We start from the raw sequence: 17,432 nt of genomic DNA on the forward strand, positions 1-17,432 counted from the left end.
GGGGGGATTTCACATTGCAGGTATCAAATGAGTTGCTTAGCAATGTTTTTTTTTTTTATTGTGGCAATTTGGAGCTATACTGCTTGGGTTCAAATTTGGACTTCTCCGTTATCAGCTGTGTGACCTTGAGCCAGTTACTTAACCGGGAGCCTCAGTGACCTCCTCCATGAAACGGGCATCAGAGCGCCTGCCTCACAGGGTTGCAGTGAGAGTGAAATGAACTGGGTAACACATGAAGTGCTTCAACAAGTTCCTGCCTCACAGTAAGGGCTGTTTAACGGAGCACTTACATTGTTTTTTCTTTTTTAATTACCCCATTGTTCCATAGTCTTGGGTTTCCCTGGTGGCTCAGATGGTAAAGAGTCTGCCTGCAATGCGGGAGACCCAGGTTCGATCCCTGGGTCAGGAAGATCCCCTGGAGAAGGAAATGGCCACCCACTCCAGTACTCTTGCCTGGAAAATTCCATGGACAGAGGAGCCTGGTAGGCTACAGTCCATGAGGTCGCCAAGAGTCAGACACAACTGAGCGACTTCACTTTCACTTCCACAGTTTTACCCTTTTAAGAAGATCTGACCAAGAGGGGTGATAGTTGTCTGACAAATTTTCCTAAAACGCAAACAAACAGAAACAGGAAAAGAAGGCACCCACAGTCTCACTGTCTCTCATTAGGGCATCTTTGTCTTTAAACTTTGAGGCAACCCATTCAAAGCATCTTTTTGTGAGCTGTTTCTTTTTTTTTTTTTTTTTGAGTAAACGATATCCCAATATCTATAGCACACCAGCCAACCACAAAAAGAGTTTGCTTTAAGGTTTTGCGACTTCCCTGGTGTCCACTGGTTAAGTAGGACTTTGCCTTCCAATGCAGGAGGTGCAGGTTGGATCCCTGGTCAGGAAGCTAAGATCCCACATGCCTAGAAGCCAAAAAACCAAAACATAACACAGAAGGAATATTGTAACAAATTCAAAAAAAACTTTAAAAAAAATGGTCCACATCCAAAGAAATCTTAAAAAAAAAAAAAAAGAAAGAAAGGCATTAAGGTTTTGTTGCTTCACAGCCCAGAAGCATATCGGCCATATGACTTCATTAGCCACCCCCATGGTCACTCTTGAAGAGTCCCTTGGACTGCAAGGAGATCCAACCAGTCCATTCTGAAGATCAGCCCTGGGATTTCTTTGGAAGGAATGATGCTAAAGCTCAAACTCCAGTACTTTGGCCACCTCATGCGAAGAGTTGACTCATTGGAAAAGACTCTGATGCTGGGAGGGATTGGGGGCAGGAGGAGAAGGGGACGACAGAGGATGAGATGGCTGGATGGCATCACCGACTCGATGGATGTGAGCTTGAGTGAACTCCGGGAGTTGGTGATGGACAGGGAGGCCTGGCGTGCTGCATTTCATGGGGTCGCAGAGTCGGACACGACTGAGTGACTGAACTGATGGTCATTTTTGCCATTTGTTTAACTCAGGCAGCCCTGTCCTTTTCACACAGTGGATTAGGGTTAGGCCTATGAATAGTTTTGAGTGAAAGGATGATGTGTCAGGAATGGGGAGGGGCTGGGGTCTCATCCATTCTTTTACAAGAACCATCTCACAAGCTCTGGATGGGAAACTTTGGGAAAAGTTTTATCTTTTCACTTGGTTTCCATAACAGCCCCTTTAGACAGAAACTAGCCTCCCCATTTCCTTGATAAGAACCTTGAGTTCTAACAGGTTGGGTCAGTCTCCCAAGTTCAAGTTTGCGGAACCCCCTTGGACCACCTGGTTCCGCACCCTAAAGCCCCTTACCCTCCCGAACTGCTTACAGCTACACGATCTTTACCGAATGCCTTATCTCTATGCCCACATCCTCACTAACCTTATGGTTAGGGGTTTAAGTTGTATCTTTCCAACTATGGATTATAACACTTACACTGAAAAAAAAAAGAAAAAGAAAAAATGTGCTTGGTACTCCCATTTCTTCTTTGACATGTCCATTAATTTATTTTAGACTCTGATGAGAACAAGTAGGTAAATAGTCTGGGTGGGTCTCAAGAAAAAAAAAACCTGACCAGCTGTTTATGCCGAGTCATGGCTGGGGCCCTGGGAGCAGCAAAATATGTTTTGCTCAGACAGTAGTGATAGGGCGGCCCCTCCCTACTTGGCTCTACCTACTGACAAGGCAGCTGGTCCAGAGGTTCCAGTCTCCCCAGTTTTCTCTCTCTTTCTCTGGTCCCTTGTTTCTCGGAACCAGGGTAGGGGTTGTGAAATTTAAAACAAATTGGCAGTGATCAGAAATAGTGCCAATCCTCTTGCCCAAACAGAGTTCTCCAAACAGCTTCTTTGAAGCATCTTGGCATTAAGGCTCCCAGGAAGCAGGCTTTCCGCAGCTGATTCACATCTTCTGCGGAGTTCTTTCCCAACAACCCCTTCTGCGTGTAAAGGGGCTATAATAATTCCACTGGGCAAAGAAGAAAACACACTAGCATAGCCCTCAGGAATAACTGAGTCTGGGCCTTCTTGGTAGGCCTCAAAATGCACTGGTCTTGCTTTCCTAGTAGCCATGGGGGCCTAGGGATAAATTCTCCACCTGCCATCCACTCCTCTGTGAAAGATGGGCAAAGGAAGAAAAGAGCAAATAAGTACGAAAATCCATCTGAGATGCCTTGAAAGCAAGCAGGCACTGTCTTTCCCATCTTTGCCCCAGATGGTTCCTAGCTCCTCACACGCAGTTAGTAAGCATCAGCTGGGGTGGAAGCATTGATTCAACCTTTATTGAGCATCTGCTATGTGGCAGGCACTGTGCTAGGTTCTGTGGACAGAGCTGTGAGAAAGATAATTTCTTTCATCAAGATGCTTCTAGGAGTGGACAGAGATTATTTACACATGTTCATTTTGTTTGTTTGTTTTTCTCTTTTTGCTGTACAATGCGTGCAAGCTAAGTCGTTTCAGCTGTCAGACTCTTTGCAACCCCATGGACTGTAGCCCACCAGGCTCCTCTGTTCATGGGATTTCCCAGGCAAGAATACTGGAGTGGGTTGCCATTTCCTTCTCCAGGGGATCTTTCTGACCCAGGGATTAAACCCTGGTCTCCTGCATTGCAGGCAGATTCTTGACCACCTGAGCTACCAAGGAAGCCATCCAGGATGAAGGCTGTAGGGAATAAGAGAATGCTAGGAAGTACTATGAAAGTAAACCAGTTCCCAGAATTGTCGTCTACTCTGTGGGTCCATCTTTGTATCAGCATATGACTGTGGCCCACATCTGCTATATATTATATATCCCCACCTCCCTAAGTGACCTCTAGGCTCTCATACCATCTCCACACATTTCTACCCCTCAGTCCAGACTCCTGTTGAACTAATTTCTTCACACCTCCGTATGGATAATGTCTGGGGCTTCCCAGGTGACTCAGTGATTTAAAAAAGAAAAAAAAAAAATCCACCTGCCAATGCAGGGGACTCAGGAGATGCAGGGTCGATCCTTAGGCTGGGAAGATCCTCTGGAGGAGAAAACAGCAACCCATTCCAGCATTCTTGTCAGTAATATCCCATGGACAGAGGAGCCTGGTGGGCTACAGTTCATAGGGTCGCAAAGAGTCGGACATGACTGAGCAGGCATGCACAGATAATATCTAACAAGCACTTCAAATGTAATACAGTAAAAAAAGAAGAAGAAAAGGCAAACACAAAAACAACAACCCCCTCCCAGCTCCCTAAAGCAAAGCCAGAAAAACCTCTCAATTTTACTTCCAAACCTGTGCCTCCCCCAGACTTCTCCCCCATGTTGGTAATTGGCACCATCATTCACTTAGTTGCTGAAAACAGAAATCTGAGAGTAATACTTGATTCTTCTCTCTTCTGTCCCACCCAACTCCAGGCTATCAGCAACTTGACCTGCCTACAGACTAACCTGTTTTCTCCATCTCCACCCCCGCCCCAACCCCAGGCCACTCCATCTCTAGCACTCTCCTAGACTATGAACAGCTTTCACTCAGGTCTTTTATTCTCATTCTCATCTTTTTATTTTTAAATTTTATTATATGTTTATTTGACTGTGCTGGTCTTAGTTGTGGCATACAGTATCTTTAGCTGCAGCGTGTGGGATCTAGTTCCCTGACCAGGGATCGAACCCGGGCCCCCTGTGTTGGGAGTGTGGAGCCTTAGCCACTGGACCCCCAGGGAAGTCTCCTCATCTTGTTCTTTTTTTTAAATTTTATTGCAGTCTGACCCATACCATATAATTTACCCATTTAAAGTGCACAATTCAGTATTTTCACTATATTCACCGAGTTGGATAATCACCAGAATCAGATTTTAGATATTTTCATCACCCCGCCCCCCTGAAGAAACCCTGTACTTTCTAGCAGTCACTCCCCAAACCCTTAACTGTCCTTAATCTATCTCTCATCTCTATAGGTTGATTTTCCTGCTCTGGGCATTCCCTGTCATTGGAATCATCATACACTATAAGATCCTTTCTGTCTGGCTTCTTTAACTCAGCACAGTGTTTTCAAGCCTCATTCAATTTTTTAAAAAAATTAAATTTATTTTAAATGAAACGATGAATATTTTTCACGATAAAAGGTATAATTCACAAAGATAGGCATCATAAATCATTAGACACCTAACAACAAAGAAACAAAGATACATATAGCAAAGAATCAGAATAAGAGGGAAAAGAAAAAATATATAATCATAGTGAGACATATTAACATTTCTCTGAGAATATTTTATCAAGTGCAGAAAAAATAAGAATAGGAGCATCTTGAATGATGTCATTAATAATTAAAATATAATGGATTTACATTTAATTAATTTAAATTAATCCATTCTTCATTGCCAAATAGTATTTTACTGTACTGGGTGTACCACATTTAGTTTAACCATCATGCAAGGTATTCCCTACTCTTATCCTTTAATTCCCGGGGTTGGTTCTGAACCCAAGTGATGAAGATAAGGTTGGCCAGTGTGGAACCCGATAGGCACCATTATCGTTGCCTGCCACCCCTTCCACCAGAGCGGTCCTGTCTGCCCTCCCCCAAGTGAGAAGGGTTCATTTGCATCTGAGAACCTTTCATTAGCATTTGTGGGAATAACAACACCTCTTCCTAATCTGGGGGGTGATGCTGGGGCTGGACTGATTCGTCGTGAAGTGGTTCCTTCCCTCTTGAATGTCACTGCTTGGGTCCAGCAAGAAACTTACTGGTGGGAAATGCTTGAGGGGTGGGGGGTGGGGGGCTGGATCTCATCACATTTTAATTACACATTCATTCAACAAATATGTACCTGAGTACTTGCTCTGTCTCAGGGTGCTTGGGATACCACAGAGAACAAAACATTCTTTTCCCGGAAGGGAGACGGACAGTGAATCAAGTAGAGAAAACCAGAGAAAAATGCAGGGACAGAAGATGAGCAGATAGAAAATCTTCCTGGTCATTTGAGGGCAAAATTATATTCTCCCTGGAGACGGTCACTAAGAGATACAGTAGAGACGCAGAGATGTACGTATCCTTCTCCACTCCCTTCTTCATCCACACTGCCTTGGATCTCATCAGAAAGTTGAGACCCCTATCGCCGGTCTCCCAAGGAATGGGAAGGAGGCAGGCCCTAAAGGATCTAAGCCAGATTGGGTTGATGTGAAGGGAATCAATTGATGCCAGATCAAGAGATACTTTGGCTGGTTTTGAGGGGACCAAAACCTGGTGTCTGGTTTGGGCTACAGTGAGAAAAGTTCTCGCACAGCGCGGTACTGGGTTGAATGAATTACACATCTGTTTTCAAAGAGGTAAAATAATCATCACCAGGACCAGCAAGGGCTGACCGGCACCGGCCACTCGCTCCGATCGGGCCGTCTTCTGCCGAGTCCCCGGGCGACATCAGCCAACCTTCCCGCGGTCACCGGGCCCCGAACAGGGTTTCGGCCCCTGCATCCCCCGCCCCCCTCCCCGGACTGCCCTGGGCTTCCTGGATTGACCACACGCCCGGCCGGGCACCTGCCGGGGCCACTCGCCCCGCTAGGGCTGGGGCCCCCGGGCGCGCACGCCGGGCTGGGCCGCGAGGCTCCGGGGCGGGCCCCTCGGGTCGGGAGAGGCCGAAGCGGGCGGCGCGGGGCGCGAGGCCGCTGCGCTGAGGGCCGCGAGCGGGCGGGCGGGCGGACCCAGGCGGCGGCGGCGGCGGCGGTGGGCTGGCCGCGCCCCGCTCCGCCTCCCCGCTCCGCCTCCCGCTCCCGCTCCGCCCTCCAGCGCGGCGCCCTCCCGCCCGCTCGCTGCGCCGCCCGCCCGCCCGCTCTCGTCGCTCGCAAGCTCGCTCTCGGGCCCCCCATGCGGATGTGACATTTCACGCCGCCGCCATTTTGAGAGCGAGCCGAGCCGAGCCGCCGGGCGCCGCGTCCGCTGCCGGAGCCCCGACGACGACGCCGATAAGGCGGAGGCCACAGCGCCCCGAGCGCGGCCGGCCCGTCGCCCGCCCGCGCCGCCGCCGCCGCCGCCGCTCCCGCCGGCCCCCGGCCCCGCAAGCCCGCCGCGGCCGGCCAGGCCTCCCGCCCGCCGCGCCCGGCCCGAGGCGGGGCTGACTCCGCGGCCCCCGCCCGGCCGCCCTCCGCCCCCGGCCGGCCCGCGGCCCCGCAGCCCCGGCCCCGGCGGCGGGAGGCGGGACCCGCGGCGGCGGCGGCGGCGGCGGCGGGAGCGGCGGCTGAGGCGGCGGCGGCCGCAGCAGCGAGCGACGAGGCCGCCCGGCCCGACCCGCCGCCCGCCCGCCCGCCTCGGCGCCGAGATTGGGCGAATCGCGAGCAAGTACGTGCGCGTCTCCCTGCCTCCGCCGCCGCCCGCCGTGGGCCGCCCCGGGGCCGCCGCCGCCGACGACGCGCGCGAGGAGGAGGAGGAGGCCGCCCCGCCGCCGCCGCCGCCGCCGCCGCCGCCCCGGCTCGCCGCCGCCGCCCGCCCGCCGGGCCCGCAGCCCCGGCCCCCGGCCGCAGGCGAGGCCCAGGCCGCGGCCGACATGAACCACCAGCAGCAGCAGCAGCAGCAGCAGAAAGCGGGCGAGCAGCAGCTCAGCGAGCCCGAGGACATGGAGATGGAAGGTGAGGCCCCGCGGGCCAGCCGCGGCGGGGGCCGGGGGGCGCCTTCCATTGTGGCCGGGGCGGGAGGGGCGGAGAGCCGCGGGAGCCACGCGAGGGGCTCGCCATCTTTACGCAGGCCCCGGGCGGCCCGCGGGCCTCGGCCCGGCTGCCCCGGCCCGGGCGAGGCTGCACCGTCATGCCGGGGGCCCGGCGGGCGGGGGGCGGGCGGCGTGCGCCGCCCCCCTCCCCTGCGCCTCCCCGCCCGCTGCATTGTCCGGCCCGCGGGGCCCCCCGGCGCCCTTCCTCGCCGGCACAAAGCGTCCGGAGCCCCCCGAGTTGTAAAGGAGGGCGCTCCGGGCCCGGCCGCGGGGGGACGCGGGCGCTTGCGGGCTCTGCCGTGCGCCCCGGCTGGGGAAGCCGGGCTCCAGGGAGCTGTGTCCCCCACGGCCCCGGTGGGGCGTCGCGTGGTTTCCCCGCTTACGCTCGGGAAACGAGATCTCCGTGGGCTCCGGGGCTCGGGCCGCACCTGCTCGCGCACGCTCTCTCCCCCTTGGAGAGCTCACCTGGGACTTCGAAGCGGGGCTCCCCCCCGACCCCCCACCCCCACCCCCACCCCGATCGCTCCGTAGCAACACTTGCTGGCCTCGGGCTTGGTTTGGAAACACCTGCAAGGGGCGCAGAGGCTCGCAGCCTCTGGACTGGCCCAGAATTCGGAACCGGGCGCGCTCTTCGTTTCCGAGTTAAGCCGTTTTGCGGGGAGTTAGGTAACCTGGCTGTGTGAGGTGCCTCCGGCCAGGTATGCGTTTGAAACTACGTGACCCCCCTCCCCGCCCCGCCCACAACACACACACACCCTCTCCCCAGCCTACGACTCCTTACCTCTGAATTCAACCTGACTTTAAAGGTAACTTAATTTTTTGCCTAGGTGCCGGCAGTTTGTTTCAGAGTACCCAGCTTTGAGATGATAACAAGGGCTTGGTAATAGAGGTTTGATGTAGAGGGTCTGGACAGGAAAGGGTCTTGCTTAAGCTTACGTAGCGCAATCAGTGCTGGTGGTTCGAAGGCTCGTGGCCCAAGTGCTTGAAAGGGCAAAGTGTAAGAAGTATTCAGAGAGGGTCCTTAGCTATTTCGAGAGGGGGACAGACAGGCAGGAGTCAAAAAGAGGGCTTCTGAATGAAGGGGGTATTGAATGAGCTGTACTTACGTTGCTTTTAGCCAGAGATTTTGAGCTGCGGAAATGAACAGGGGCGCTAAGGAAGCGTTCCTACCGTGGGGTGCTGCACTCTGGTTGGTGGGAACTCTCACCGTGACTGGTACTCCCCTGTGAATAACAAGGGGCGGCCAGCAATTCATTGTGCCCTGAAAAAAATTGGTCTACAGGATGGCAAAAAGCAAAGTGGTGGAGATGCCGGCAGAAGGCACTTCCCACTGGGATTTCAGTGGCCACTAATGCGGGACAGGGCAGCGCATCCGCGGCCAGGCTGGGGCTGTGTCTGACTCCAGCAAGGCAGTAACTTCATAGAGCTTTTGTCATGTGTCACTAAGCCAACTAGCCAGAGGAGTACATTGCCCGGGAGGATTTTGAATATTAAAAAAAGGGGTTGCTTTTTAGTGTCCTTTTTAAGTATCAGCCAATCAAGACAAAAACCCAATATTTATGTTGTCTTAGCACTTTTTTAAGTCTTTTGAACAGGAAGGAGAGCTGATCAGCATGGACCCCACTGCAGAGCGGATTTCTGGTGTAGAGCTGTGTCTCTGGGAAAGTAGTCATGTCCACAAGTTTCAAGGGCTTTTCTCTAAGACCAGAGAGTGTTGAGTGGGGGAAGAATTTTCAGAAGTCATGCCTGCTTTTAAGACTACTTTATTTTTTCAAGGAGTTTTTGGTTCTCATATCCAAGTTTGCGTTGGAAAAGTCACCCATAAAATCACTAATCTGCAAATTTACTGCCATTTCAAACTGGATCGCAGAGGTTGTAGTTTATTACTACTCATTCTATAAACTTACAAGTCTTGTTTCTTTCAAGTGGGTCTCTGTCCTGAATTTATTTTCCAGAAGGTACCTTGTCTTTGTAGGGCTTACGGTCGTCACCTTGTCCTGGTAGGCTTATGGCTGTCGACACCCTGTGAGCACCTACAGGTGAGATAGCCGCCCCTGTCTCAGGCAATCTCTGTCAGCCTTTCTTAAGCCTTCCCACTCCTCAAGTGTGCTCAGTTTATATATTGTACTTTAGGGTCGGGAAGAGCAAAAGAATACTTCCTATTAAAAAGGGAGAAGGGTGGGGTTGTGGTGATCCACTGTGCCTGGCTTCATAAGCCAGGCTCTGAGAATGACTCGCACCTGTTTGGTGTTCGCCTTGGTTCCCATAGACTCAGCAGCTGAAAGCTGTCAGGGCTCTGGTCAGCTTGAGGAGCTCTGCCCTTGAGGAGCATTGCTTTCCCACTGCTCCTAGGCAGGGTGGTTTCAAAGGAGCCGGGAGCCGGAGAGGCTGGTAAGATTGGCGCATTTCCCCTATCAACAGGTTAATTGGCTCTCCTCCTGCTCTGCTGTAAAGGGGTCGCATTTATTTATTTTTTTCTTGACTGACTCTGCACAGCCTTTGTATGTCTGCTGGAGAAAAACTGCCTAGGCCAAGTTATTTTTAAAATGTCTTGTTTTGAGCAGTTGGGAAAGTTCGGAAGGGCAGCAAGGGAAAAGATGGGGCGGGTATGGTGGCAGTTCATTGGGGTCGAGACCACATGTTTCCTTCCTGTGAGGCCTGTGCACGTTTTTCAGGTTGGGAGGCAAACAGCATCGTGGAGGTGTGGCCTCTTTCGGGGCCTGGCCAGGAATGAATTTGCTCGGCAGTTTATTTACCCTCCAACTCAGAGGTAGTGCTGCAGGCCAGGGGGCTGCAGGAGGGACCCGCACTGGCCTCTGCCCTCTGGAGTACTTGAGAAGTGATAATCAGGGCTGTTCATGCCCCCTTGGAGTCAACAGGAAGTTTCCCCAAGGCCTGCCTCCTGCTCTGGGCTGGCTGGCACCAGTGTCGGTACCTCGATGTCTGCTCCCTGGTGAGACTCTGCTGCCCGTGTGAGCAGTCTGTTTCTGAGTGTCATCTTTGAGACTAATGGGGACAGACAGTTTCATTTTGTACTTTTGTACAAAACTTTTGTACCGCGCTCAGACCATTGCTATCAGGACACCAAGGTGGGAGCAAATGAATGAGTGTGGTCTACGGTTTCTGAAAAGAATTCGTCACTGACTGCTGTGTCTTTTTGTTTGGGGTGCCCCAGTGGTGGATTTCTTTTTCTTTCAAACCTGTGTGGGTAGATTTCACAGAGTTTCAAGTTACTTTTCTGCTGAAGCAGGTTTAGGAATAGAAAGTGAGTTGTCTTGTGTACATGCATCCCAACAGACTACACCTGGGCATTTTAGTCTAAAGCATGTTTCCTTTTCAGATAGCTCCGTGACAAGGCAAAAGTCAGATAACATGAGAATATAGGTTATCCCCTCACAGTAGCTTCAGTTGTAAAAGAACCCTACGAAGTGAGCATCAACTTGGAGAAACCAGGGGGAAAAAAAAAATGGAAGAATTTAGGCCAGACCTAGAAACATCTGACTGTGATGTGAGCCTGTCAAGTTTTGATGGGTTTGGAAGTTACTCACCACAGGCATTTACCCTCCTGATTCTGCCAGACTGTTGACTTAAGATAAACAAAAGATTGATCAAGTTTTATCACACGTATTGGGGAAGAAGTATATACCTTCATCTTGGCTTTTTTGGGGGTGGGAGTGCAGTCAGTTTTGTGGAAAGGGAGAAAGAAGCTGTTAACTCAAGGAAGGCAAGTGGAGTGAGAGCGAGTACAGGCTTAGTGCCAGGCCCGAGTCTGAGCGTGGACTTTGCCATTTAATTACTGTGTGACCTCAGCACGTTGCTTAAGCTCTCAGTTGTTGCATCCTGGAAAAGGAGGTCGGTGGGACCCTGCAGGGTGGTCCTGAGGGTGGAGGCATAAAGCACGTGTGCAGTGCTGGGCACGGAGTGGGGCGCTGTCGCGTTCAGTCACGGTGTGGTGATGGCGACAGGGTTGCACCTGGGCCGGCGACAGGCGCAGGTTAACCAGGCGCACAGGCGGGGCTGGTTGGCATTCGTGGTTCTGCAGTAATTATATCCTAACATGGATTAGGAAGCAAACTGACCAGCCTCGGTCCAAGCAGCATTGTTTATGAATGGGCTTGATGTTCCTAAGTAGATATTTAAACTTAATTATAGAATATTTTAAGAAAAGTGCAATGGGCTCAGGAGGAGAGGATGGTGGATTTGGTGCGGTGGGGCACTGCTGGTGACACCTGGGCAGCTTGGGGGCCTTCTGCTGAGGGTATTACTTAGCCATTATCCGGTATCCAGAATTGACATGGTTGCCAATCAGGTTTGTCGCAGGGAGGCCAGGTCACAGGAGTGTCCCAACCTGGGAGTTGGCCCTGAATTCTTGTCTCTAAATCCCACATCCTGTTACCAAGCCCTTTTGGTGTTCCACCCGCCAGGCCCCTGTTGCCTCATGCCGGGACTTTGCAATAGGCCTCTTAATGTTCCCTGCTTCCTCTCTTCCCCCCACGGCTGCCTGGTCCCCGCCCTGCTTAAAGGACTCAGGTGGGCTGCCTTCCTCATGCAGGTGATGGCTAGTTGCCCAGGCCTACCGATGGGATCCCTGACCCGGTTTGTGCTTCAGGCTCCAAGCGCGCGCGCACACCTGCACTGCACAGGGTTCAGCCGTGGCTCTCAGGCCCTGCTCTTGCATGGGTAGTGTCTGCCTCTTCCTGACTGCACACGGCGCAGAGACCCCAGGAAAGAGGCTCAGAAGCCCGTCGTTCATTTCCCCAAACTTGTCTGGTGGTCTCAGGCACTAGCCTTGCATGAGAGCCATGTCTTTGACCTGTGGGATTGCCACTGTATCCTCATCTTCCTCACCCCAGGACTGTTCCTTTTCTGTTAAGTGTTTCTGTGGGAGACACTCATTCAGGAAACGGCGAAACAGTAGTACCGGAGGTGGCTGGCTGGCCAAGTCGGTGTGAAAGAGAATGCCGAAGCCATAAACCAATTTCGCTTTGATAGCTGCTAATTCAGTTTTATTGCTTTTAACGTTCAGTTGCTTCGATTGGCATTTTTGATCCTTTTGCCAGGAAAAAGTCCTTTTCCACACACAGGGCATCAATGAACCTTAATGATGTTTCCTTTTGAGTATTTTTGAGTTTGTTATTGTTTCTGTTTTTTTGCCTGAGTAGTTTGTAGCCTGGCTGCTTCTCCTTGATTTCCAAGGCAAAGGAACTTCGGAGACTGGCGTTGTAACATGGTTTTTCTTGACATGTACTATGACAGTTAAATGTTAAAATGTCACCTGCTTCACAGACTTCTTGTTTTGAACTAATTTGGACTTAGGAAAGTTGGAGGAAGCAGGATTTTTAAGTGTCAGGCGTAGGCAAGAAAGTCAGTTATGCCATTCTGGTAGTAAGTTAACACACGACTCGGCTAATGAGAAGTCACATGTGTTGAAACCCTCTTGAAGAGAAGCAGGCCTACTTCTGAGCGTTGGTGGTGTGGACTTGGAAGTTGGCAGTGGAGGTAACTAGGAAGTTTGTCGTGTAGGGAAATACACCGACCTGGATAAGAGTGAGTGCTTCCAGAACTTAACGAAGATGCTGGTGTGAACTAGAAAGAGCCAGGGTGTGGGGATGAGGGGAAGGGGCGTCCTGGGGTCACAGCTTGGGGAGGAGTGTCACTGTCATTGGTGCTGGGCAGAGAAGACCCCCGACTGGAGGGCGCACTGTTTGCGTGCGCTGGCGGGGGCTGGTGCTGCCTGCTGCCCCTTCGGCTGGGGCCCCTGTTAGCACGGGCACAGCTGTTAGTGTTCACAGAGATGCCCGGGTGTCCTTCCAGGGAGGGCAGGTCACCCGATTGACCGGGGCTTTCTCTTACCCAATGTGAGTGAGCATGTGTCTGAGTCTCAGGGCGGTGGGTGGTTTGCCCTTCTTTTTGTGTCATTTGGGGGGTTTGGGTGGACTCCGGGAGTTGGTGATAGACAGGGAGGCCTGGTGTGCTGCAGTTCATGGGGTCGCAGAGTCGCACATGACTGAACTGGGAACCTAAATGATAAAGAGGGAAGTTCCCTTCCTTGTGCAACCACAACAGTTCCACGTGCTTCTCCCGCCTGGCATAGGATATTCGAAACCCAGGCCGGCCCGTCCTCCCTGGGCGAGGGATGCCAGTGACTGGTTTCCCTGAGGTCCTGCTACTGGGAGGGCAGCATCCCGTGCAAGGTGCCAGCACCAGAATATCGACCAGGGGAAGGTCTGACTCGTGCAGTAAGTTGTTAAACTGGCCTGTGCTTGGGAGAGGGGTTGTGTGAGATTGTTGGGGTGATCTGTGATGCAGAGCACCGTCACATCCAGGGCGTGACTCCAGGTGTCTGGGTGGCAGTCTGACCTCGTGGCTCCCTCCCACCACCCCCTTTATGGTGCTTTCAGAAGGACTTGAGGGGGCTTTTCTCTAGGGTATATAGGCTGAGCAAACTAGGCTTATGCACCTAGAATTGCAAGTACATTTCATCAATATGACTTTGGGGAATAAATTACGTTTCAAGGCTCTTAATTGACCCTGTGCAATTGCGGTTTTCAAACAAGCACCTGTAATAGTCTTTAGCCTGTTACATGGTTAGATCTCCAGCTCCTCCTCTGAAATAGTGAAGGGCAGGTAGTTTTCTTTTTCTGATTGAAGTAGAGTTGGTAGTAGGTAATTTGGAAGTGCTTGCTTCTTAGAGTTGGTAGTTTGTCAGCTTGGAGGAGAAACTATTCAGTCAAACAAATTGGGTGTGAATTGGTTAAAGACATTCCTCAATCCCTAACCTCAGTTCCTCTTCTATAACCATCATAGATGGACCAGTAAGAGTTTTTACCCACGAATCTCAGCCTTTCCCTCCTGTCTTAAGCTTGTGCGGGCAGAGCAGATGGGGCTGGTGTGCCTGGCCCTCAGGATGTCCCCTAAGAAGCTGGTGGGTGAAGTTGCTGAGCTGAGCCCCATGCTTTGGGCAGTCGCCCTCCTCACACAGCTCTGAGTGACGTCCAGCCTGTGCTAGCCAGAGGGCTCCTCCTCTTTCTGAAGCACTCCAAGTCTCCTGCTGCTACTGATGAGGACAGATTAAACCTGTTTTCCTCCCAAGCCCCATGCTGCTGGAGAAGGCCGCTCGGGGTCTTGGGAGCAGGAGAGAGGATGCTCAGGGTGTCGCCTGCGTTGTGCAGTAAGGTGGCCACTGGCCACATGGTGGCAATCGCAGTCCTTCACTGACCAGCCACGCTGCAGGGCTTCGGTTGCCGCCCGTGGCCAATGCCACCACCCGGGACGAGCAGATACAGCATGTGTCTGTTCTGCAGAAAGTGTTCGTGGTCAGAGTTCACCTAAACAGTCTGGTTGGAGCCTTAGCTAGCCGTGTTTCTGGTAGCGTTAGTGTCACGTTGGGTGTTGGAAAGACACAGTGTGTCCTGGAAAAGCTAAATTAAAATGAGTGAATAAATAGTTCCTGGGCAAATGCTACAGAGCAGGCTTTCTTTGGTTATTTGTGGTGAAGATCCAGTTTGTTTGTCTTTTTTAAATTTCCAGTCCGCTTGTGGACAGTTTCTTTCTGTGTTTGGTAAGCAATACAGGGTAAACAAATTATTTAAGAAATGAAATTAAAATGCATATACAGAATGCACACCCCACATCATTACTAAAAGTCACATTTCAGCAGTTATCACTTAGAACAAACACATAGGAAGAAAGACTGGCAGAAGTTCTGTATGTCCACTGAAAGTGTGTAGAGGCCATTCGTATGCGGAGCTGTGCTGTGCCCCTGTGACTTTGTCATGCCCCTGTGGTAACTAAACAGTTTGGTGTGAAATAGCAGTTCCCCATATTAAAAGCTTACTTGCGCACTTGGAAGGAATGCCACATATACGACTGGTCTTGTTTGTTTTGTTTTGATAATTTTGGCTGTGCTGGGTCTTCATTTGCCTTGCTGTACAGGCTTTTCTCTGGTTGTGGCGCGTGGGGCCGGCTCTCCAGTTGCGGGTTTTCAGGGTTCTCACTGCGCTAGCTTCTCCTGGGGAGCACAGGTCTAGGGCGCTTGGCCTTCAGTAGTTGCAGCACGTGGGCTCAGTTGGGACTTGCAGGCTCTAGAGCACAGGCTCAGTAGTTGGGGCGCCCGGGCTTAGTTGCTCCTCCACGTATGGGATCTTCCCAGACCAGGGATAGCACCTGTGTCTCCTGCATTGGCAGGCGGATTCTTTACCATTGAACCACCAGGGAAGCCCACTGACTAGTTTTCAAAGTAACAAGTAATCTTGCTCCTTGGGGGCCACCCTTGCTCCTCGGGGAGCGTGTTGGTTCAGGCCATCTCGATGCCTGTTTTACCAGCCGTAAATGGTGTGCCCGTGAGTCTGGGGCTGTGGAGGTGTGCGTCGGGAGCCGTGTGGGCACATGGCGCACTCTCCAGTTTGACGGTGGGTAACTGGCCCGTGCTCGGATGTGTCAGCAAAGTCAGGTCGCTGAAAAGTCTCCTCCCTTGCTTCTCGTTTCGGTGAGGCCTGAAGACGGCACCAGCCTGCAGGCTCCTGCAAAGGCGCCCTTGGTCCTCCCCACCCCACTTTTTGCTGGGTCTCTCTGAGCACCAGGCCTGCTCCTGAGTCCGCCGCACCCTGAGCCTGCTGCAGGGCTTCTGTCCTCAGATAGAGGACCCTCCCGACTGGCGGTGCCATGCTGGCCGCCCCCTGCACTTGAGTGAGGGCTCCTGGTGAACATGTGCAGGGAGGGCTGGCCTAAAGGGGTGGGTCAGTAGAAGCATGAGGGTGTTGTGCTCAGGCGGGAGGTGGCGAACAGCACCGTGGCTTGGGACCTAGCGGGAGAGGATCTGTGGCCCCAGAATCATGGCCCAGAGAGTCTGTCCTGATCCCCTGGAAGCTGTGACCACTACTGCCTGACAGGGTGCTTCGCAGGTGTGGTTAAGTTCAGGATCCCTGCATGGGGAGATGTTGTTCAGTCACAGAGTTGTGTCTGACTCTTTGTGAACCCATGGACTGCAGCACGCCAGGCCTGCCTGTCCATCACCATCTCCCCAAGTTTGCGCAGACTCATGTCCATTGAGTTCATGAGGCCATCCGACCATTTCATCCTCTGTCGCCCCCTTCTCCTCCTGCCGTGTTTCTTTCCTGGCATCAGGGTTTTTTCCGGTGAGTCTATTCTTCGCATCAGATGGCCAAAGTATTGGAGCTTCAGCTTCAGCCCTTCCAGTGAATATTCAGGTTGATTTCCTTTGGCGTTGACTGGGTGGGGAGGTGATCCAGTGTTAGCCAGGTGGCCCCAGGGTGATCACAGGGCCCTCCTTCCCCTGAGAAAGAGGCTCGATGTGACGTGATGTGAGAGGCCGCTGCTGTCTTGAGGATGGGTAAGGAACCCAGGAGAAGCAGGAGGAGACCAGGAAGCAGGTCCCGCCTCCAGAAGGAACCTTGCCTTGCGGATACATTGATTGGAGCCCAGGGAGGCCCATTGTGGACTTCTGACCTCCAAAGCTGAAAGGATAAGTGTGTGCTGTTTAAGCCAGTGAGACTGTGGCGATGTGTTGAGCTGCCGGGAAACAGGTCAGGGTCCAGGGAGCGGATGAGATGCGGCAGGCAGGTGTCCTGGAAGCTGCACAGAGGCTGGGAGAGCATGGCCGCCCCTCCCGGGGCGAGGCCACTGGACGTGGGGGCTGTGCCCGCGTCCGCTTATTGGCTCCTTCCCACAGCTCTGACATAGAGGCAGCAGCATCCCCATTTCACCCCTGAGCAAAACAGAGGTGCTGAGCACACTCCACAGCCTACCAGGGCTTGGTGGCAGTGGCAGGCTTTGAATCAAGCCAGCCGGTGGCACAGAAATTTGCATCTCGTCACATTCAGCAGACACTTGGTCATGACGTCGTGGTCATCCCCCTGCTGCCCTCTCCAACGGTTTCTGTCTCCCCGCCCAAAGTTGCAGGCTGCAGGTGGGCTCCTTAGGTCGGAAGGTTTTTGTGTGGTTCACCACATGCTTTGAATGTAGAAGGCAGCTCACTGCAGAGTCAGCTGGGGCCGCCTTCTGCTTGAGCACGTGGAGTGTGGTGGGTGGCAGAGGGAGACTCGAGATGTTTCTGAAGGTAGATACCTGCCTTCCTCACTGAATCAGGTCCTCAGTAACGTGAGCCTGAGCCAAAGTGAATCACCCTAAACAAACCATTCAGGGCTCTGGGCGTCTGGAGAGATTTAAACTTGAGAAGGCGGGGAACCTTGTCTGCCAGGGCTCAGGGCACAGACCGCAGCTCTGTGGAGCCACAGGTTGGAGCCCCCGAAGCCGCTCATCCACCCCAGTCCTCCGGT

General features: G+C 52.6%; 1 protein-coding gene across 1 annotated transcript in view; it reads left to right on the top strand.

Moving 5' to 3' along the window:
• The first annotated feature begins 6,934 nt into the window (after window positions 1-6,934).
• USP7 (ubiquitin specific peptidase 7) overlaps window positions 6,935-17,432 on the top strand; it is a 53,979-nt gene continuing 43,481 nt past the window's right edge. Inside the window, exon 1 of the mRNA XM_027528231.1 lies at window positions 6,935-7,057. Coding sequence (XP_027384032.1) covers window positions 6,976-7,057 — 82 coding nt within the window. The 5' untranslated portion in view covers window positions 6,935-6,975. The remainder of the gene's footprint in view (window positions 7,058-17,432) is intronic.

The sequence above is a fragment of the Bos indicus x Bos taurus genome, chromosome 25 (assembly GCF_003369695.1).
Source record: "Bos indicus x Bos taurus breed Angus x Brahman F1 hybrid chromosome 25, Bos_hybrid_MaternalHap_v2.0, whole genome shotgun sequence".
Classification (NCBI taxonomy): Eukaryota; Metazoa; Chordata; class Mammalia; order Artiodactyla; family Bovidae; genus Bos; species Bos indicus x Bos taurus.